This window comes from Dipodomys ordii, unplaced genomic scaffold (genome assembly GCF_000151885.1).
Source record: "Dipodomys ordii isolate 6190 unplaced genomic scaffold, Dord_2.0 Scaffold1, whole genome shotgun sequence".
Taxonomy (NCBI): Eukaryota; Metazoa; Chordata; class Mammalia; order Rodentia; family Heteromyidae; genus Dipodomys; species Dipodomys ordii.
This window is the reverse complement of record NW_012267217.1, coordinates 53,169,599-53,190,716: the sequence shown is the minus strand read 5'-3', so window position 1 is coordinate 53,190,716 and position 21,118 is coordinate 53,169,599. Positions and strand designations below refer to the sequence as shown.

At 53.0% G+C, this 21,118-nt stretch overlaps 1 protein-coding gene across 1 annotated transcript in view; it reads right to left on the bottom strand.

The window, feature by feature from the left end:
* The window catches only part of Speg (SPEG complex locus), a 58,519-nt gene that overhangs the window by 13,140 nt on the left and 24,261 nt on the right, over window positions 1-21,118 (bottom strand). Inside the window, exons 7-27 of the mRNA XM_013011748.1 lie at window positions 16,821-16,996; window positions 16,540-16,628; window positions 15,480-15,655; window positions 12,874-13,134; window positions 11,833-11,991; window positions 11,520-11,709; window positions 11,193-11,416; window positions 8,785-8,904; window positions 8,446-8,550; window positions 8,103-8,309; window positions 7,609-7,732; window positions 7,342-7,517; window positions 4,182-4,294; window positions 3,687-3,855; window positions 3,377-3,473; window positions 3,044-3,244; window positions 2,033-2,090; window positions 1,474-1,551; window positions 1,210-1,388; window positions 745-771; window positions 10-162 (exon numbers count right to left, since the gene is read on the bottom strand). Coding sequence (XP_012867202.1) covers window positions 10-162; window positions 745-771; window positions 1,210-1,388; window positions 1,474-1,551; window positions 2,033-2,090; window positions 3,044-3,244; window positions 3,377-3,473; window positions 3,687-3,855; window positions 4,182-4,294; window positions 7,342-7,517; window positions 7,609-7,732; window positions 8,103-8,309; window positions 8,446-8,550; window positions 8,785-8,904; window positions 11,193-11,416; window positions 11,520-11,709; window positions 11,833-11,991; window positions 12,874-13,134; window positions 15,480-15,655; window positions 16,540-16,628; window positions 16,821-16,996 — 3,082 coding nt within the window. The remainder of the gene's footprint in view (window positions 1-9; window positions 163-744; window positions 772-1,209; window positions 1,389-1,473; window positions 1,552-2,032; window positions 2,091-3,043; window positions 3,245-3,376; window positions 3,474-3,686; window positions 3,856-4,181; window positions 4,295-7,341; window positions 7,518-7,608; window positions 7,733-8,102; window positions 8,310-8,445; window positions 8,551-8,784; window positions 8,905-11,192; window positions 11,417-11,519; window positions 11,710-11,832; window positions 11,992-12,873; window positions 13,135-15,479; window positions 15,656-16,539; window positions 16,629-16,820; window positions 16,997-21,118) is intronic.

Sequence of the window (21,118 nt, the reverse complement as noted above, 5' to 3'; positions counted from 1 at the left end):
CATACTCACAGCCTGTCCTGCACCAGCACTTTGATGAGGAAGCCCCGGGCCTCTCTGCTCAGGCTCAGGAACGTGGTCTCCTCAAATGCCACATTGTAGTTTCGGATGTTCATCAATGTTGTACGATCATTTTCCCCAACAAAAGGGGAGATGCCCGTCAGACTGCAGGAATAGACAGCGCTGTGGTGAGAGGTGAGCAGGGCCCTAGGGCTGAGGCAGAACTAAAATGGGATGTCCAAGGGGGCACAGAACTAGGGACAAATGGAGGCCCCAGGTCATGGGACCAGCAGAGGCCAGAGGATCTGCACAAGAAAGCCAAACCTTTCAGACTTTTATCGTCCTACCCCAATCTGTGCCCCACAACGGGCAGGGAGGTAGACTCCCTGGGACTTGGTGTAATCATGCTTTAGAAGGCAGGTTCTGTCCTTCAGTGTGACCTCTCCATGAGATGAGGCATATGTGCCAAGGAAAAGTGCCCTCCCCCGCGAGACTGAGTACTACCCCTTCTATCCATGCTGTAGACACTCAGGACCAAGAGGTGCAATGCTGAAATGGTACTGAGCCTGCACTAGCCTCTCTCAGTTGGGTGATTCCACCTCTCAAAGAGGGATATGGTGATTGGAAGAGCTTGGACAAGCAGCTTAGGCATCCATATTCATGCTCATCACTCTTCCTGAGTGAGGAAAGAGGAGCAGAGGGCGTGGAAGACAAGGGAGCACCAGAAGACTGCAGAGGGGATCTTACCAGAGGAAGGCAACAACGCCCACAGGCCTGTGGGAAAGGAAAGGGATGGGTGAGAGGACAGCTCATCTCTGCTGAAAGTGAGTTCCCTCTTCCTCAAATCGGAAAGGAACATGACACCCCCTCCCCCAGAAACACTGCCCTGGACATATGGGTACAAAAGTGCCCGCCACCCTGAAGGAGGATCCTGGATCTAGTGGTCCAGATCTCCTGGAGAAATCAAAGGTCAACACAGGACTGGCACAAGAAGCCCAGACAACTTTGGGGACCACATCTACTTTGCTAGGGGGAAAGCCCCAACTTCAGGGGAGCCAGGTGACGCCCTGAGTGCTTAGGTTAGCGCTGATCCATACAGGATGGGGAAAACACAGACAGGAGACCCCCAGGACCACTGCCACCAACGGACAGCAAAGGAATCCAAGCTTCCTAAAGCTCCTCCCTCCAGGCCATACAGCAGGCCAGCATTACCAGATATCAGTGACTCCAGACACAGGGCTCTGGTTGACAATCTCGGGTGCCACAAACTCAGGCGTGCCGTACTGGCAGTACTGGGGCTCCCCTGGGGTCAACTCCTGGGCATTCCCAAAGTCACAGATGCGCACCTGCTCTTCACCTCCTTCGCCATCCCATACCAGAAGGTTTTCAGGCTATTGGACACAAGCACGTGAGGGATCTGAGTGAAGAAGAACACCAGCCTCTTGGCCCTATAGCAGCTGCCCCCCCCCACCTCACCTTCACATCAAGGTGCAGCACGTGGCTCTGATGCAGGTAGCATATTCCTTCCAGCACCTGCCGCATATAGGCCCGTATCTGTGGGAAAAGGGGACGCAGAATCAATGGGGATGGGGAATCTATGCTTGATCACCACCAGTGCTGTGGCTAGGGTCCGGGATTGGAAACACAGGTGTGGTATTGTTAATACCTAGGGATACCATGTACCGCAGCATATGTTGGGCACTGCACAATTAATTAAACATGACATTATAATATAATAAATAGAATTGTGCCGTATACAACATATAGAGCCGTCTATGGAAGGACTTCAATGGCATCAATTGAGCTCCTTCCAAGAAAAGACTAGGGATCAATAGTTAGGGGTGGGTGTGCTATCATTGAGAGCGCATAGCACAAGTCCCAAATAGACAGTGGTTTCCTGGGTTGGGAAGTCCTGCTGCCTGTCAAACTGTACTCTCTACCACAGGACTAGGGCAGGACCTACCCAAGGGTTCTCAAGAGTTCACATACATGAAGACTGGTGCCCAACCTGGCCCCTGCCACCCACTGCCCTCACCTCAGACTCACACACGGTGGGCTTCCTGGCCATTCTTTCCAGCAGTTCCTCCGTGCAGCTGTGATGCGGATCAAGGAGAACAGGACTAGTGTGACAGCCCAGCATAGCCTCAGCCTGGCACTGGGGTCTCCTCCCCCACCAGGTACATACCATTCAGATACCATCTACCTTCCCTTTCTCCAGCATTGGTGCACAAGTGGCACCCCCTGCCCCCACCCCGTTAGATTCTCTAGCAAATCACTTATCCTCTCTGAGCATGGGTTCCCTCAGGGGTAAAATGGGGATAACATTTCCTCCCCAGTACACCTTAGGAAGTTATTTATAGGGATCAAATTACAGCGCTATCTTGTTGACGGTTGGTGGAACTTCTTGACTCTATTTGATAATGACCCAGAGGTCTACAGCAGAATAATCTTGTCATTTTGCTGAGGTTTGGATTTGGACAATGCAGCCTGGGTGGCTGGTGTGCAGGTCATGGTCACCTTGCTCCAGGAGGGCTGAGCCAGCTACCCAGCATCCTTAGCGCAATGTGCCTTTGTTTAACCATCGCTTTTGTGAAAAGGTAAGATCTGTTCTTTATTAAAAGAGCCCTCCAGATAAAACTAGGAATTGGTGCGCAGTCTGACATGGGGTCCCTTCAAATGTGAAGATATGCTGTACTGTGTTTTATGATTAAAAATAATAATAATCATATGCCATCTGCTAGCCGTGTGACCTTCAGCCAGTTATTTAACCTCTTCATACCTGTTTTATCAGCCATAAAATGGGGACAATAAAATTCTACAAGGTATACATGAGGGTTGTCTAGGTTAATATTTGTAAAACTTGTACAACACACATTAAATGCTATTCATGTTCAAGCTTATATAATGGCTTTTGCAGAAGTCTCTAGATGCATTCCTCCCAACTATCAAGGGGCCCACTTTGTAAATGGTAGAGCATGATGCCCATTGACTGTTACAAGAACAGGAACAAACGGGTGTCCTCTACTCCCCAGCCTGTCCAGGATACAGCTCAGTGACAATGACCAGTCCTCGGCGTCTCTCGAAGGCTTCGTGGAAGTAGAGGACACAGTCGTGCTGAAGCCTGGCCAGCAGCCGGGCCTCTCGCCGCGCCGATGCCTTGGGCTTGGCCTGGCTAGGAATGAACTTGGCCGCAAACTCTAGGCCAGAGCTACGCTCCACCACACGCCGCAGGTAGGAGAAGGCACCCCTGGGTGAGATAGATAGGAGATAGGTAGAAAAAGGCTTCCCTAGGTGACCATGGCCCTCAGTTCATCCTTCCTGGTTTCAGACCCAGCAGTCCCTCTGGACCCCAAACTCTGGCTCCCTCTTAGCCCCATACCTGCCAATCTCCTGGTGGATATCATAAAAATCACTGAGTCTCCTTCCTCGGTGTTCTTCGTCCTCTCCAACCCCCTCAACCTCCATAGCTGTCTGAGCTGGGGAGGAGACAGACAGGTAGGGAAGGGTAAGAAAGGGATGCAGGCAGAGACTAGGACAGGTGGAGATGAAGGAGACAGAAGGGGAGCAACCTCGCCAGGCCCCAGGCAGGTACAGGGTTGCAGGTTGGGGTGGTCAGAACAAGGAAGAGCTCACAGAACGTTCCAGGATGGTGTCCTGATCTCTCCCTCTCCCCAGGGACACCAGCCCACCTGACTGCACAGCCAGCTCAGCTTTGCAGGAGACTTCGCCTGCCAGGTTCCGGGCAGTGCAGGTGTAGACTCCTCCATCCTGGATCCCTGTGCTGAGCACCACGAGGGAGCACTCATTCTCCTCATACACGAAGCTCACGTGATTGCTCTCAGCCAGCAGCATCTCATCCTGCAGAGTGGGATATCACCACCAGCCCAGGCTTGGCTCTCCAACACCAGGAGCCCCAGCTCTGGCTCTCCATGGCAGAGATTAAGTTTCACCTGGACCCAAGGGCCAGGAGCCTGTCTTCTTGGCCTCACTTCTGTCTATCGCCAGGACAGTGTCATCTCCCCTCCAAGACTCAGCTTTGGCTTCTCCCTTAGGGTCTACCAATATCCCTATGTCGCTAACCACTCCTCTACCCAGGCCTAGGAGGAGCCCTCACATCATCCCCAGGGAGCACCCACATCTCTCCCCCGCCAGGATCCCCACAGCTGCTGCCATTTCCCTCTGACCTTGTACCACATGATATCCGGCAGTGGTTTCCCTTCAACAACCACAGCAAAGCGAGCTGTTTCCCCAGCCCCGACCTCCACATCCTCCATGATAGACTCAAACCGAGGGGCCTCTGAAATGTACAGGAGAAGGGAAGGGGAGGTGGAGGGAACAGCAATTGGCTCCGCCAAATACTCCTCTCTCGGGGCACCAGAGTTTCTCCCTTGAACCATGTGCCTTCTCTGGCACCCCCAAATGTGCTGTCCTCAATGCTTCAGTCACAGGTGCAGGCTTGCTTTGTTGGACTCCCAGTGTTCATTTGCCGGCTTTGAAATGTTCACACACAAAAGAATCTGAATTTCCTGTCTCTTGGAAAATCAGGACTAGCTTTTCGGAGCTCTTCCCTGCTTGCAGTAACCAGGCGAGACACGGCTCAATGCTGCCTCCTGTGGGTGATCGCCCTTCTCACAGTCCCACATGGCAGTTTTTCTGACTTTGCCTGTACTTGGCCCCTGTGGGAGGCTCAGCATGACCTAGAATTAAACTCATAAATGACTCTATCTTGAAGGTTCTCTCTCTGAATCTTATTTAAATGTTTAGGGGTCTGTCTATCATCATGGAGATGGCAAGATAAACAAATGAGTAACCTCCTGATTAGCTGTGCAAACTAGAAGCCAACTCTCAGCTTAGTTCTTCCATACATGGCTGGGATTTTATTCTCCACATATAACACATGTCACAGTGTTCCCTATAAAGCAGCCTCTAGTTCTCACCATGGAATCAGAAATATTTTGCTATGTGAAGAAGTCCATAGCTTCCAGGTTACCCCTGTCCTGAGCATGCCTGAGGATCTAGGCTCTAAAAGATTGGGGTTTAAAGGAAGGGCAAGGTGGTTGGGTACATACTGCCAGAGAGACCTACCTGGCTTTTCTTCTGGCAACAGGGGGACCATTCTAGGGGTGGAGAAGTGGGTAGGAGCTAACCATTTCATTTGCCCTGCCTAGGGGTAGGGTGGGGCCTATTGACGTCAGCCCCAGGCTGGCTTTCCTGGCTGGCTAGGATGCAGTCTCCATCTGTGACTGTCCAGAGCAACATGAGCTGCAGAGCTGGGCCTTCCTGTATCCTAGATGTGGGGCTACACTCGGGATGATGAGTCTAGCAGATGGTACTGTCCTAGAGCAAGGTAGTGTCACAGCAGGAAGTATGAGAGCAGGGCAAGGGGCAAGACTCATCAAAAGGACACCAGGGGCCTAGGGCGTCACCCCATCTAACATCCTTGCCACCAGGCCAGGAGGCCCCATCTCTCTTTCTCACACACTATGTCCGCTTCTTATCTACTCTATTTTTCTTTGCTGGCTCCAGGGTTCCAACTCAAGACCTCATGCTTGCTAGGCTTAAGTGCTCTACCATTTTGAGTCCTATTCGCTGGTTAATTAGAAGTGGAATTTCACAGACTTGGGAGCTGGCTATAAACTTTGATCCTCTGGATCTCAGTCTCCTGAGTAACTGGGATTACAGACATGAAGCACCAGCACGTGCTACTTCTTACACAATTTACAGGCACCTTTCCTCTCCTTTAGAAATTTAATTCCCAGTCCACTGGGGTGTGTATGTAGAAGGGGGTGCAGTCTATGAAAGTCAAAGCACAAAGGTTTTGAAGTAAACTTCAAGGTGGTTTTTTTTTTTTAAGCACCAGAAAATATCCATTTGCCCGCAGATCACCTGTGTTAACTAAAATGTCACCTCCTTTGCTTTTGGCTGGACTTGTATCCACCCAGCAGGTTGCACTATTCAGCTCATGTGGATCTGAAGTTCTGAGTGGCGGTTACAGATGTCTAGAGTTAATTAACAAACCAGAAAACAGAACAATTACTGCCTAATGCATGCTAGGGCTTGAGAGGCTGCGACTTTAAAGGAGAAATTACAAAAAAAGGCCTTTTCTACAAGGGTTGAGAGGTTTTTTCAAACAGGCTGTGTCAAAGGGCAGCCAGGAACCTCGGAGCTGGAAGGCAGGAGATAAGCTGTACTCTTAGCGTTTGTTCTTTAATCCACTTGGACTTCTCATGCTAGTTATAATTGAGACACTACTTCCTGTTGTGCTCAGTACAGGAACTAGGCATGGCTCCTGGCTTTGCAGTTTGATGTATAGACTTGAACCCAGCTCCAGTAGTTGTTTTGTTTGTTTGTTTGTTTGTTGCTGATCCTTGGGCTCAAACTCTAGGTTTGGGCACTGTCCCTCATTTTTTTGATTTTTGTTTTTTGCCAGTCCTGGGCTTAAACTCAGGGCCTGGGCACTGTCCCTGAGCTTCATTTGCTCAACGCTAGCACTCTACCACTTGAGCCACAGCACTACTCTGGCTTTTCTGTTTATGTGGTACTGAGGAATCAAACCCAGGGCTTCATGCATGCTAGGCAAGCACTCTACCACTAAGCCACATTCTCAGGCCCCCTGAGCTATTTTTGCTCAAGGCTAGCACTCTGCAACTTTGAGCCACAGCACCATTTCTGGATTTTTCTTTGATTAACTGGAGATAAGAGTCTCACAGACTTTCCTGCCCAGGCTGGGTTCAAATTTTGATCTTCAGATTGCAGCAGCCTGCAGAGCAGAGCAGCTAGGATTATAGGTATGAGCCACCAATTCCCAGCTTCTGTCATTTTGTGACATTAGGTTGTGTGACTTTGGATTAGGTTATTTAGCACTCTTTAAATCTCAGCTTCCTCAACAGTGAAATGGCGGTAAAACTGACCCCTTCTTACAAGGTACTGTAAAATAGAAATGTGATGATATGTATGAAATACTAAACACTGGTCCGGGCACATAAGAATAGTATGCTATGTACTATTACTGCTCATCACCAGCACTGGTGCTGGGAAGGTGGCTCAGTGGTAGAGCGCATGCCTTGCATGCATGAGGCCCTGGGTTCGATTCCTCAACACCACATAAGCAAAAAGAAAAAAGCTGGAAGTGGCACTGTGGCTTAAGTGGTAGAGCACTAGCTTTGAGCTGAAGAGCTGAGTAACAGTGCCCAGGCCCAGAGTTCAGGCCCCATGTCTGGACCCCCCCACAAAAAAAAAAAAAGAAAAAGAAACAGGGCATAGGATTGGTCAGTGGCAGGTGAACGTGGGCGCCTGAGAATGTGACTGAGCCAATGGAATGAGGAAAACCCTGTTGTCACTCACCTGCCAGCTCTAGAGTGACTGAACAAGCCTTTGTGCCATGCCGATTACGGGCAGTGCAAGTGAGGGGTCCCAAGTCCCGGCGGCTCACCCGGCAGATTCGAAGACAGTACTGGTCGTCATCTGGCTGGCTCAGTTCATAGACACCTGCCCGTGCCTCCAGCAGGGCCCCTCGGCAGCTAAGAGACACATGACAGGGAGGTCTTACCAGGCTGGGCCAGGCCTGGGTTGTCATTGGTGGGAAAAGGGGTGATCAGGGGGAGTCCCTACCTCCTCCAGACGACCTGGGCCTCCACATGATTGAAAGTGACAGTGACACGGGCAGGCTGTCCCTCTACCACATACACGATGTCAGGTTTGTCCAGCACAGCAGGAGCCTCCTCCAGGGGTGGACCTGGGAGGGGGGTTGTTGCGGGGGGAGTCAGCTCTGTACAAGGTTGATGTTAGGACCTTGGTACCCCCTGTTCCTTTCACAACGCTGATCACCACTTAAGCTCCAATTTCACAGATGAGGAAGCCGAGGCTCCTAGACAGCTTTATTTAGCCTTTTGTTCTGGGAACACAGCCAGGTAGCAGAGAAGCACCAACTGGACTCCAGCTTGTTAGACCCCCCCCCAAGCCTTAGATTTGTCCCCTAGATTTGATGGGCTGGGGAAGGGGGGTGTCCACCTGGGGGCGGTCCCACCCAGCCACACTGTTCCAGCCATAGTTATCAAGTCTTCACCAGAGCCCCCCTCCCCTTGCCCGCAGGAGTGCCTGCTCACCTCGCTCCAGCAGTTGTACAGGCTCAGAAGGAGCTGAAGGCTTGCTGCTGCTCTTGCCACTAGTGCTGAGGACCCGGAAGACATGCTGGAGCCCCTTCCGTAGTCCCGTGGCTGCCCACTCAGGCTCCTGCAGGCCTGTAGCCAGCACTGTCCACTGGTCAGAGCCTAGTACCTGGTGCTGTACTGTGTATGTCAGGGAGTCTGGGTCTAGAGAGAAGAGAACAGCAAAGATGCTTCTATCCCTCCCCTATACTTAAGCACTTTGCTCCTTGGTGCCCCTGCCTGCTCCTTTCCTGCTCATTCCTTTCTTGCCCATCCTCAGTCCTATGTGGCCCAGACCTACCGATGGCCATGTCCAGACTCCTGGGAGGATTCCAAGCAAGCATGACCATCCTTCCTGTCACAGCCACCACCTGCGGTGCGCCATCTGGAGGGCCTGGAACCACATCTGAAAGCCACAAGGTGGAGATCCGCGTGTGTCCTTTAGGGCCCAACAGCTCCCTGGCATCACCAAATGTTGGCTGGGGGGCTGGGAGTGCAGTTCCAGGGGACAGGGAGGGCCAGATGGCCCTCAGGGAGTAGAAGAGGGAGCCGGGTGTGGAGGCTCCTTCTTGGCATCCATCTCCAAGAGTGCGGGAGGTCAGGCTGTGGATGTAACCACCCAGGAAGGTGCCCGCCTCACCTGTAACATAGAGATGAGCGTAGCAGGCAGCTTTGCCCAGCTTGTTGGCGATGACACTCTTGTAGACACCGGCATGTTGAGGACCCACAGCAGGAAACACCAGGCGATGGACATCCCTGTCTGGTGGGGGAAGGACAGTAACACAGGGACTGTGTAAGGTGGGTCCATACCATGCATCTGATCACTCATGCCCCCCAACAGGGAAACAGGGAGGGCAGGCAGCAAGAAACGTATCTTTTCATGTCAGTCCGAATCAGGTCCTATCTCATGCCAGTCCAGATCTTGGTCCTATCACCCTGGCCTCTCTTGCCACCCCTGTAGCGCTTTGGGCTAGCGAATCCTTCATAAACTGGGTTACGCTTCTCATCCCTGCACTTTGAAGGGGTCAGAGTTGTGACAAGACTTTCTTCCTCCCCGAGACCCTTCTTCTCTATCTCCTAACCCACTCCTATTCATCTTGTCTCCGGCAGAGACTTAGGAAAAGTCCTCCATGAGAGCCACCAAAGCCCAAACTCCCCTCCCACCATGCGGACTGCTACTCCTTCACATTTTAACCTGCACAGACCATCAGACCCAGGAATAAGCCACCAGAGTTTCAGCTCCAAGTCTTTGCTTATTAATTCCTTTTTTTTTCCTTTTGAGTATTCTCCTGTTACCTGTCTTCTTTTTCCTTCAAGACACAGTAGAAGCGAGTGAAGCCCTAGGAAACTCACCAGGCATTGTCCTGGTCTCCCTTTCCTTTTCCCTAATTTCCTTCCTGAGATTCCAGTCTTCTGGCTGGCATATAACTTGGCCCACACTGCTTTGGAGGATTTTTTTCCTCTTTGCGTCTGGCTCATCCTCTTAAAGACAAGTCTCCTTTTGTCCAGATTGGCTTGTCCAACCCAGAACTCAATGCCTTTCATACACATAGTCAGTGCTAAATACATGTTACCCTATCAGTTATAATAGCCTATATAGGTATATGCCTAGCCTATATAGGTACTTGACATGCTTTATCTCACCCTAATCTTTTCAACAACTCTACAAAATTATCCCCATTTACCAGTGAGGTCAGAAACAATGACTGACTCATCCAAGGTCACACAGTTCATAAATGATGAAGCTATAGATGGAATTTAGTCTCATCTCATTCCAAAGCTCTTTCCTTACACCCTGCTTCCTGAATGATAAAGAGGCTGTCTTTGGTGAGGACACAAAGAGCAGGAGGCACTGTCCTCCTCCGCATTAGGGATGTCCCCAAATACCTCTCTCTTCTCTTAGCAGTTATCTCCACATAGAACAGTCACTCATCCATTTATCTCCGCTGACACTATTTATAAGAGAAGAGATGCCAAACGCTGCCAGTGACCTCAGATACATGCAGAAGCAGAGACGCCAGATCTTGAGTCAGACACCCACCCAGGCTCAAAGCAGATGGGGACATAGGGAACTCTTGTGGTTTAGCAGTGGCAGCTGCTGGAGGGGCTTGAGGGTAAAGGTCAGGGCTAGAGTGGTGGCTAGAGATAAGGTGAGGTTAGGGCTGGGAGAATAGGACATGGGCAACTGGGAGGGTCCCTGAGGTGACAGGCATGAGTCAGGAAGTCCTTGATTGCCTTTGAGTAAGACTCTGTACCTCTCTAAGCCTCAGTTTCCTCATTTAGTAGTATCTTCCTCATAGGTACCATGATCTATGTCAGGTCTTTAGCATTTGGGATCTGGCACATAGAAAACCTTAATAAGAAGAACTTGTTCATCTGTAGCTGTTGGAGAAAACCATCATGGGTGACACTGTGGGTAAGAAGGAAGGAAGGCAGAAGGACCTCACATGAGAGTCAGATTCCTTCAAGGATGGAACATTGGTGATTCCTTGAGAAAACATCTAGGAGGAGAAGATGCCAACACAGAGGGCACCAATCTGAACACACTTCTCTCTGCAGTTCTGACTGTGGCTTTCTTGTTGGCTACTTAACCCTGGACATTCCTCCCAGGACTGCCACACTCTGCCCACCATGGCCCTTTCACTGAGATTTCTTAAGGACTACTGGCAGCACTGTTTTAATAGCGATTATACTTACCGACTTGTGCCAGGACCTGCTTTTAGTGCTTTATATTTAAGAACTTGTTTCCTTCTTGTTAATAACCTACTCATGGTTGAGGAAACTGAGGCAGAGTAGGTTCTATAATCTGCTCAGGGTCCCTAGGCTAGTCAGTGGCAGGTTGACTTGCCCATCCAGTAAGTCCACCCAGGGGAAACTCAGAAGGTAGGTGCTGTGTGAGCCCAAGGAGGGGGACACAGACCTCAGCCCCCATAGGCTCCCTTCCCCGAGCAACTCATCTCGACCAGGGAGGCTACAGAAAAGGGAGAACCCTGAAGCCAAAAGCTTGCTCGAGAGAGCAGGCCCAAGGGCCCGTTCCCAGACACGTACACTGCGTCATGCGCCGGTCGTCACTGCTCTGGATGCGGTGGCCGTTGTGAAACCAACTGATGGTAGGATACGGCAGGCCTGTCACCTGACATTCCAACATGGCCTCCTTGGCTAGTCCCGCCTCCAGGTCCTGCAGCGGCCGCAGGAAGTCAGGAATGGACAGCCGCTCCAGCTCCCCCTGCTCTGGCTCCTCAGGGATGGATGGCATCTTCTCCAGTTTTGAGCTGTAAAAACCATATGGCTACCCAGAGGCTGAGGGCTATGTCTTCAAGGGCAGGGCAGGGGCATCCCAAGGCAGCTAGCAGCGCCTGGAACTCTAGATGGTACCTGGGGCCCGAGGCAGCTGTCCGAGGCTCCTCCACGTAGAGCTGGGCGGAGCTGTGGGCCTGGCCGTGGGTGTTGGTGGCACTGACTGCATAAAGACCCTCATCCTCGCTGCCCACATGAGCAATGTGCAGTGAGTGCAGACCCCCCTCCTGCCGCAGGCGCAAGTTCTCACTCTCCTCCACTGGGCGGCCTGGGGGTGGGGGGAGGCAGGGATGTAGAGCAGTTACAGTAGAGGCCCTGCTCTCTGGTCATGCTCTAACCTAGCCAGGACCCTTAAGGGTCTCTCAATATCTGCAGGGTGGGGGAGGCATACCAAAATGAGTCCAGGTGATGGAGGGGGGTGGGGTGCCGCTTATCTTGCAGTCGAAGCGGGCTGCACGGCCCTCTAGCACCTCTATGTCTTCCAGTAGCCGGGTGAAGAGGGGTGCCAGTGAAGGCCGGACGGTCAGGCGGGCACTGCAGGTCAGCTCATCTGGGAGGGAGGGGAGCACGGCTGTGAAGGCCCAGGCTCTGCCATCTCTCAGGTCCTTCCCAGCTCAGAGAATCCCTGGCAGAGCCCTGCAAAGGCTCTGGGCATGAGGGCTGAGGCAGTGGACAAAGATCCATAGACCCGATGTCTCAGGAGGCTGGAGGTCATCAAGGATGGGCATCAGGACACTAGGTTGCCAACCTGGGCTATGGATGCCATGGAAACCCAGGGCTTGGCCCAGCTTCCCTGCTGCCTCACTCTGGCGACCAAAGATGAAGCACAGCTTGGCTGAGAAGGTTCTAGAAGCCAAGCCCACTGCTTCTCTCACCACTCCCTCCCCCCTCCTCAGAATTCTTCCCTGTACCATCTGAGGAAGGTGTCATCACCTCTGCGTATCCAGGAGGATAGGACCAGATCCAAGATGTCATGCATAGCAACAACTGGCACCTATTAGATGCCACCCGTTGCCCAGGCCCTACACTTTGATCTCTGCATGAATGATCTCACTGATCCTGCCAACCCCCACTATGGAGCTGGTATTAGCATGATCTTTTAAAAACAGACGATTAGTGTCAAGTTCAGATAGAGGAAGAGACTTGTCCAAACATATGGTTGACAATTTCCAGGGAAAGAACGAGAGCCTAAGTCCAGGCTTGTTTGCTACCCCTTAGTACACTTGACCCCACAGGGGAACAGTGGACACGGGAGCAGGCACCTTCTGTCCCAGGTATTACTCTAGGTGCTTGTTGTTTAAAGGCTGGAGTCTTGCACTATCTGCACCTCCACAGAGATAGACTCCTGTTTCCTGGGCTTCTTATTCTGCCCCAGCTCTTTCACATCCAGCTCCCTCCCTCCGACTCTGGGATGGACCTGAGCCAGTGTTACCTTTGGCTGTGCTGAGCTTGCAGGTGTAGGTGCCACTGTCGTCCTCATGCACAGAGGTGAGCAGCAGCTTGCACTTGCGGCCATCAAAATGCATCTTGCATTTGAGCAGCGCTGGCTGCAGCAGACGGCCATGACACAGCCAGTCCACTTCCACGTCGGCAGGACCTGCCACCAGGCACTCAAACAGCGCCATCTCCCCGGCCCCCACGTCCACGTCCTGCAGGGGGGCCAGCACGGCCAGGGACCGGCTTTCAGGGTGTGCTGGGGGAGGGGAGGGGGAGGCAGCACAGGTGGCACACACAGAGCAGAGACGTACAGGGCGAGGGAGACACACACATACACACAAAGAGACAGACACAGAGAGAGAGATGCATTTTGTTCCTCTGAAGATGGGGGGGAGAGGGGGAGCCCACCCATCCCGGCCAGGACAACAAAGGGCTTCTAGACCTGGCTTTAAGATAGCAACCCAAGCTGGCCCAGAGAGGGAGAACTGGAGAAGTGAGAGGGAATTGGGAGGAGGAGAATCGAGAGGATTATGTGGTGGCAGCAACGGCGGTGGAAAAGAAAACACAGCACACAAGCTGGGTACAAACTGGACTTTATTTGAGCTAAGAAATAGTGTTTCCAAATACCTCCACCCCCCACTATGGTCCCGCTGCTGTGCCAATCCTGGCTACCTCCCTTGTTCCCACAGCATCCTGGGCCCTGGCTGTGGATGTCCCACTGGACCCTAAACCTGCCAGGGCCAGGGCTTAGCTGGGGGCCTTTGGCTTTTTTGTCTCTTGTGGAATAGAAAGTGTTGTGCCATTTGAAACCCATTTCTGGAATGGTCAGCACCCTGCTCGCTCCCAGTGGACCCTATGTCCACAGCCCCTGTCACTCTGGGCCCCTCCACCACCCTATGGGTGCCATGCCCTGTCCTTTCACCCCACTCCATCTAAGAGGCAGACTTTCCTGACTGTCACAGACACACAGACAGACAAACAGATAGACAGTGGCCTATAGCAACATAGCACATGCATTCGCTTAGTGCTCCCCCACAGTGGGGGGGGTGGGCTCGAAACCCCTCCTGACTTGCCCCTCCCAGCACTCAGTCCATCTGAGGGCCTCCTGGCCTGCACAGCCACATGTCCACTTTGGGAGGAAGGGTCCACAGGGCCCCATGGGCTACCCCCAGAGTGCTGCATGGGCTGGGAAAGATAGGGGAGTCTGGGCGGGTCCGGGCCGGTGGGCCGGCTGGGTCTGTGGGCAGGAGGCAGTGAAACACAGCGAGGTCCGAGAGGTGCCTGAGACAGGGGCGCAGCTCGGAGGGTAGCTGGGGGGAGCGCAGGTGGCCCCCTGAGCTCACTCGCCTGTGTACAGACAAAAACCTCAGTCAGCAAGCGGCAGGTTAGTGCAGCACACGCGCGTGTATACACACACACATGCATGCGCACACCCACAAACACTCGCACAGACCTAGCTAGGGCCCTACTGGCTGTGGATCTGCCTCTAAACCTGCAGGGCAGTCACTTTCAGCTCCCCAAGACTGGCCGTGGGGTGCAAGGGCCAACAGCTAGCCTGGTCCCTGAGGATCCTAGGTAGGTGGAGACGGCTGGGCATCAGGGAAGAGACATTCACAGGTTCCACTCAAAGCCTGTGGGATATTGCAAAGCATCCCAGAGAGAGAGGAGAAGCACCAAGACACAGGTTAACACAGAGAAAGGAGGCAAAGCTAGACCCTGGAGAAGGAGTCAGCCAGAGAAAAGGGGCTGAAGAATTTGTAGAACAAAGAAATGGCAACCATAGGATCAACAGATGCCAGAGAGAAGGTAAGCGAGGCTGGCAGATCGACTATGAACCTAAGGACCAAGATTCCCAAGCTGGCCTCTGCTGGGTTTGAAGGGACTGAGCCCCAGGGAAGGTGGGGAGGGCTGATGGTGGAGTGAAAAGCTGAAGAGAGATTCCTGGTACTCTGCCATCACAGGAAGGGTAAAGGAGGCCCAGCAAATGGCCAGCCTATGGAGAGGAAAACCCAGTAGTCCCTGGGGGGTAACCTGGCTAGGTCCCATCATCTCAGCTGCCTAAATGTCCCTATCTTATGCTCCCCAACTCTGGGGTCCCAGCCTTCTCTGGATTTCAGGGCTCTGGTCATCCTAGCACACCTGAGGTCCCTGCAATATTCCATGCCCAAGTCACCCCAAGGGTCCCTCCGAACGGGTCCAACCACCAGACTCCCCACTGCTGCCCCATCATGACAACTGTATACCAGTGGGATGGGTAGGAGGGGCAAGAAGAGAGCAGGATGTGGAAGGGCCTGGGCAGAGCAGGGTGACAAAGGCTTAGAAGAGTGTGGAGAGAAGACAGCCAGCTACAGGAAGCAGGGTTTCTAGCTGACATTAGGGGCTGGCGTGATGAATCTGGAAACATTAGCTGTGTGGCCTTCAGCAAGTTGCTTCTTCTCTCTGGCCCTACTTTACTCAAGTATAATACAGAAACAGCCAAACGAGGGGATCTTCATGGCCCTTTCAGTGTGGCACTCTCTAGGTGAGGTTGTGTGAGAGCCATTAGTAGGATAGAGACCTGGGCCAAATTGCAGGGGAGGGGGTCGTGTGTGAGGTTCTCACCTCGAACCTCCAGGCGGGCCTCACACTGCCGAGCGCCATATTCATTGACTGCCTTGCAGGTATAGAAGCCAGCATCGCCCCTCTCCGCAGCCAGGATCCGCAGCCTGCACAGTCCTCCCTCAGCCTCCTCTGCAAAGCGCCTCTGGTCGGGGCGCACAGGCTGGCGGTTTCTCAGCCTGTCAGAAGGGTAAGAACTCAGTCCTAGAGCCCGGGCCTCGCCCTGAAGGTGCAGTGAAAGGAACACCGCCACCCCCTCCCCCAGCTATTGCAAGATTTTGCTTCCCCACACTGCTCACTCACCCCAAATCTATCCCTCTGCCCACGGGCACCCCCGGGGGGCTTCAGGGCTAGGTTTTAACCCTGATTCTTATCCCTGCTAAGAACTTCCAACCATCATGGCCCACCTGACTCTCCCTTCTCAGAACCCACTGCACTTGGGAGCACAACCTTGCTGTTTCGCTGTTAACAGTTCCTAAACTTCCTCATGTCGAATTTTCATCTATTAATACCAGAAAGATGGCTTGCCCACTTTCCAAAAGGAATACAAAAGAATTCACAATGTTAACAACAACAAAAATCACAAGAGACCAGACAATCAATTAAAAATGAAAAACACAAAAGCTAAACCAATAAAAATCATGCTGGGCAGGACATGTTCTAGGAGCCTGGGGTAAGCTAGGCACCGCAGCTGAGACCCACATTGAATTCTGGGCCTCCCCAGGAAGCTCAGAAACAAATGGTAACGCCCAGGCCAAGCACAGGATTGGGTAGAGAGGAACTCAAAAGTCACCCTGTATCAAGTGACTGGATGGGGGTGGGTTAGCCTTGTCCAGGACTAAGAGTCAGATGTGAACCTCATATTACTCCAATGTCTCCCGAGAAGAAGGCTCTGAATAAACCTTGAATACCATGGTGACCTCTCACCATGGATGGGAGTGGCACTGCTAGCCCTGGGGTAAGAACTCCCAAGGAAGTCTTCTAGGGCTCTGCTCCCTTCCGCCAAAGCCAGCTCTCAGAAGTGGAGATGCTGTGGGGGTGGTAGTAAGTGGCCACTACTTACCAAGAGACCACAGGCTTGGGCTCACCCTGCACACGGATGCTCATGATGACATCTTGGCCTTCCCTTACTGACTGGTCCATGAGTGAGACCTGAAAGGGAACCCCAAAGTGTCAGGAATGATATGGTAGAGTGCTGGGGAACTTGGGACAGAGATCTTTTCCACGTCAGTCTCAATGAGGCTGGCTTTGGATAAGGAGGAATAATAACGCTTAGGCATGGCCCCAAGGGGCATCTCAAAGAACGGGGTACATAGGGCCTGGGAGCCATCTCAGGGGTCTGACCTTAAAGGTAGGTGGTGCTTTGCAGCCAGTGTCAGAAGAATGACGACCTTGGCTGGGACTGAGCTTCATGGTGGGGGTTTGGGGCCAGGTCTCCCCAGGCTCTGGGAATTCCTCTGGGGGGCTCAGGTACTCTTCATCGGAGGTGATGGGGCTGCTGAAAGGGGATGTGGACCCACCTGGAGGAGAGACAGAGAGGATGCCAGGGGAGGAAGAGACAGAGAGACCAAATACTAGCTGTGAATGTCACAAAGAGCCCAGGAGTGAAGGGCTTCTGTGGGCCCTGCCCTGACTTTACCTCCTGGACTCCATCCAACTGCATGCCCAAGTCCTTGTTATCCCTGGGCTCCAATTCCTTCTCCACCTCAGACCTTGCCAACACTGACCCTGTTCACCCCTCTAGGAGGGGACACCACAGCACAAGGGTGGCAAATGGACTTTGAGAGGGAACTCTGAATTCCAAAGGAGCAGGAAATTTGCATTCCTGGCGAGAAGCATGAGTCCAAACGACCAATCACAGGCCCCCAAAGCAGGCAGCACAGGTCTCTGCAGCCCCAGAGTAGCAGAACCAAGACACTGCTTTCTTAGGCAGGCTAGGCATGGTGCAGAGGAACACACACCTCAGACGAGTCCCATTCTGACCTCGGTCCAGAGCCAATGATGTGGCAGTGTCCAGCCTGCCCTTCCCCCCTCCCTTCTCAGCTTCCTGCCACAGATACCACAGGAGCACCTGTTGGCCCTAACTCTACAGCAGGGACCCCAAAAGTCCACAGGGAGGGGGAAGTGGAGCCATAGTCATCCACAGAAAAGGGTGACTCCGTCTGGTGGAGAGGACACTAGCGTGTGCCTTTGGGGGGAAGGTGTCCCCAGAGCCCTGACACCCTCCCCCAGAGCTGGCCAGGGGCCCAGCCATGCCGAGCTGGCTCTTATCCGACTGCCAAATACAGACATGGATCCACCACAGCCCCCGGGGCCCCTCCTCCTGGCTCCCCCCCCCCGATACTCTAAGCCCCCAAAGAGCTGCACCCCAACTCACTCCGAGACTCTGCACACGGACCCCGACCGGCACCTTCCAGGAGGCTCTGCTCTGGCACCGGTCCTTCCTGCCGCCTTCCTACTGCCCACCGGGCCTTGGCTCCCCAGGGAACAGGCACCCAGCCGGCCAAGCCCCACTCACTCCCTGCCCCAGCTGAGGCCCCACTGAGTGGGCCCTGGGGGAGGGGAAGAGAGGGGGGGTGGCCAGTGGGAGGCTAGCCTGAAGCAGGCAGGCAGGCAGGCAGGCAGGCAGGCGCTGGCTGGGAAGGTGGTGCCTGCTGAGACCACAGGCAGCCGGGCCTGGAGCCGAGAGGGAGCAGAGGGAGGGGCAGAGCCCAATGGAATGGCTGAATTTAGCCCTAGCTCATTCCCAAGAAGTGGTCTGCCTTTCTTCTCCTTACAGCTCAGGGCCCTGACAAGAGCAGAGCTCCAGGTGAGGAGTGGGAGGGAGTGGGGGGCTCGGTCCACAGAGGGGGACAGAGTGGGTGGCACTGTACTGTGCCATTCATGAGCCTAGCCTCACCCATTAGGGTCCCCAAGTCCGCCAAAGGAGCTGCCCCTTCCTAAGCCCCCCACCCCATCTGGGAATGCACGGATCAGCCTCGACGCTACAGCCAACACACTCTTTGCTTGCTCTCTTCCCCCTCGACCTGATGGGGGTCCAGAAACCCCACTTCTTCCTCCCCAGTCCTGGCCTAGCAGTCATTCCAGAACATGGGGTCAGCACCCCACGGGCCCTGCAGAGCACCTGCTGAAAACCTGCCCTTCACCCATCATGCCACCAGTGCTAAGGTTAAGGTAAGGGTGGTTCCCCCTTGCCAGCCCCCTCCTCATAGCACTTATTTGCATCTTGCTGGGAAGCCTCAAGAGGAGGCTGTTAAACAGGGGCCACATGTCCTTCTCCCTCCCCTTCTCACCTCATCCCCTCCCAGGGCCACATTCCCAAGCTATGACCAGTGTTTCCCGGCACTGCCAGTGAGGAAGGGAGGGTGGGAACCAAGAGGGGAGGGCCCATCTACAAGCTGGCAGTCTTGGAGGGTTGCTGCTAGAGGCTTGGCCCTCAGCTGACACTGAGGTCATAGGCATGGCCCCCCTCCCTCCTGAAGAATGGAGTCCTGCTCCAGGGTCACCCCCAGGCTGGACAGTGCTGAGGTAGCTCCCCCACCCACGGAGGGAGGGTGGGGAAGAGATTTATGTGAGATTGGGAAGGTTTGCTGGGTGCCTCAGAGACCCCTGGTGGCGTCTGTGGGAATAGCATCTCAGAGACATCTAGCCATAGAGCAAGCCCAGGTCCTCAAGCCCCTTGGACAAAATGACTACCAGCCTTGTCCAGGTAGGAGGTTCAGGGGAGAAGTAATAGCGGTGGTCCCTATGTTTACATACTACCAAACTTCATAGTCAAAGATGCTGATGGAGGATCCTGGGGCCCCACACTTGTCTCTACCAGTCTGTCATTGGGTTCCATGGCCCAAACCACCTTTATAGCTAGTTCCTAATATGCCAGCCCTGCTCCACCTACAAGCCTGGTTTTCCCTGTGGGAAAACAACACTCAGGAAGTAGGGAAGAGATACCCCCACCTAAGAGGTATATACATTCACCATACCACAGAAGGCCTCCCACACTGACCACCCATTCCTGTATCAGCCCTTTGAACAACTGTTCCCAGGTCAAACGCAGTTAATGAAAACACTGGCATTGGGAAGCTCACAAATAAGGGAATTGTCCTTCCTCAGACCAGCCTGTCCCAACCTTTTCCAACGGCCCTGTGTTCTCACCACAGAGAGAGCTGCAGCCACCACATTAGATACTAGTTAGTATCTAACACATGAAATGTGCGCCACCGGATTCCTGGGCCTTGCTTGGCCTATAGAATTAAGGCTTTTCTGACACTAGATCAGGAAATGACATTTTCAAAAGTACTCAAATGATTCCTATGCATGTGAAAGATTAGGGACCACTGCTGATTGATCCTCATGGGAGAAAGAAAACTGTTAGGTAGTTTCATCGAGTCCGGGTTAACATAGTCATTCAGCTTTAGAGCAGGGCCAGCACAGCCCGTGAACTTCCCGCTGCACCAGCTAGCCTCTCATCTTGAGCCAGATCTCTAAACCCCTACAGTGCTTTTCAAAGTTTACTGTGCAGTAAAAATCACCTGGAGGGCCCATTAGATTATACATGGCTGGAATGCAATCCTAGAGTTCCTAATTCAGGAGGTCTGGGCTGGGCCAACAGTCTAAATTTCTGATACATTCCCAAGGGACTCTGATGCTACCAGTCTGGGAACCATACTATTAGGACTATAGCACCATGTTTTCCTCCACTCTTAGGCAAAGCCTCACTAACCTGCCTAGTCTTCATGTGTTGCCCAGAATGCCCTCAGTACTTGGAGCTCCTGAGGCTTTCTTTTTTTTTTACTTATGTGGTGCTGAGGAATCAAACCCAGGTCCTCGAGCATGCAAGGCAAGTGCTCTACCACTGAGCCACCTTCCCAGCCCCGCTCCTGAGGCTTTCTGTCCCCAACTTCCACCTCATATCCAGTCCTTGTCGTTTACATAGTCCTTGGATGTCCAGGAAGGCCTCCAGGGGTGACAGCAAAGGCTAGAGTATAGAGAAGGCCCAGATATGTGTTCAGCAGCCTTTGACTAGTAAGGATGACAAGTCAAGCCCAGGGATGACTAGAACAGCATGCAGCAATGATTGACAAGGTGCCCAGAAAGGAGCAGATAAGGGCCATAAGAGTGCTGTGGAGAGCTGGAGATGACTTTTGGCTCAGGGGAAAAGAGGGAACTGAGGGAAGAGGTGGTATTTAAACAGGAAAAAAAATAGCATTCAATGCAGAGGCACCTGCATGAACAAGTGTTCAGAGGCCTGGAAAGCACATGTTCAGAGGCCTGTAGCTCAACTGTCTGGTGACAGAGCTGGGGGAAGAAGCCAGAAATGCAATGTGAGAGCAAGTGCCTTTTGCTGCGTCCTGTCACTGTTGATGCATCCTCAGGTCTCTGACCCTTCCAGCTAGGGATCCAGAAGGTAGTGATCAGCTTAAGGAATGTAGCCTTTATTCGCAAGGCCAAGAGGGGCTCTCTGTGTTGTGAAGAAGAAACATGCTGGAGGTTTGTCTACATTTCCAATTGGTCTGGCCCTTCACTCTTCTTCCACCTGCACTGCTTTGGTAGGTTCTCATAAATCCTTTTAGAAATGGATGCTACAGCAATGTCCCATGGAAAAGCAAGAGGAACAGAAGGTATAAACTATCAGGAGGTAAGAC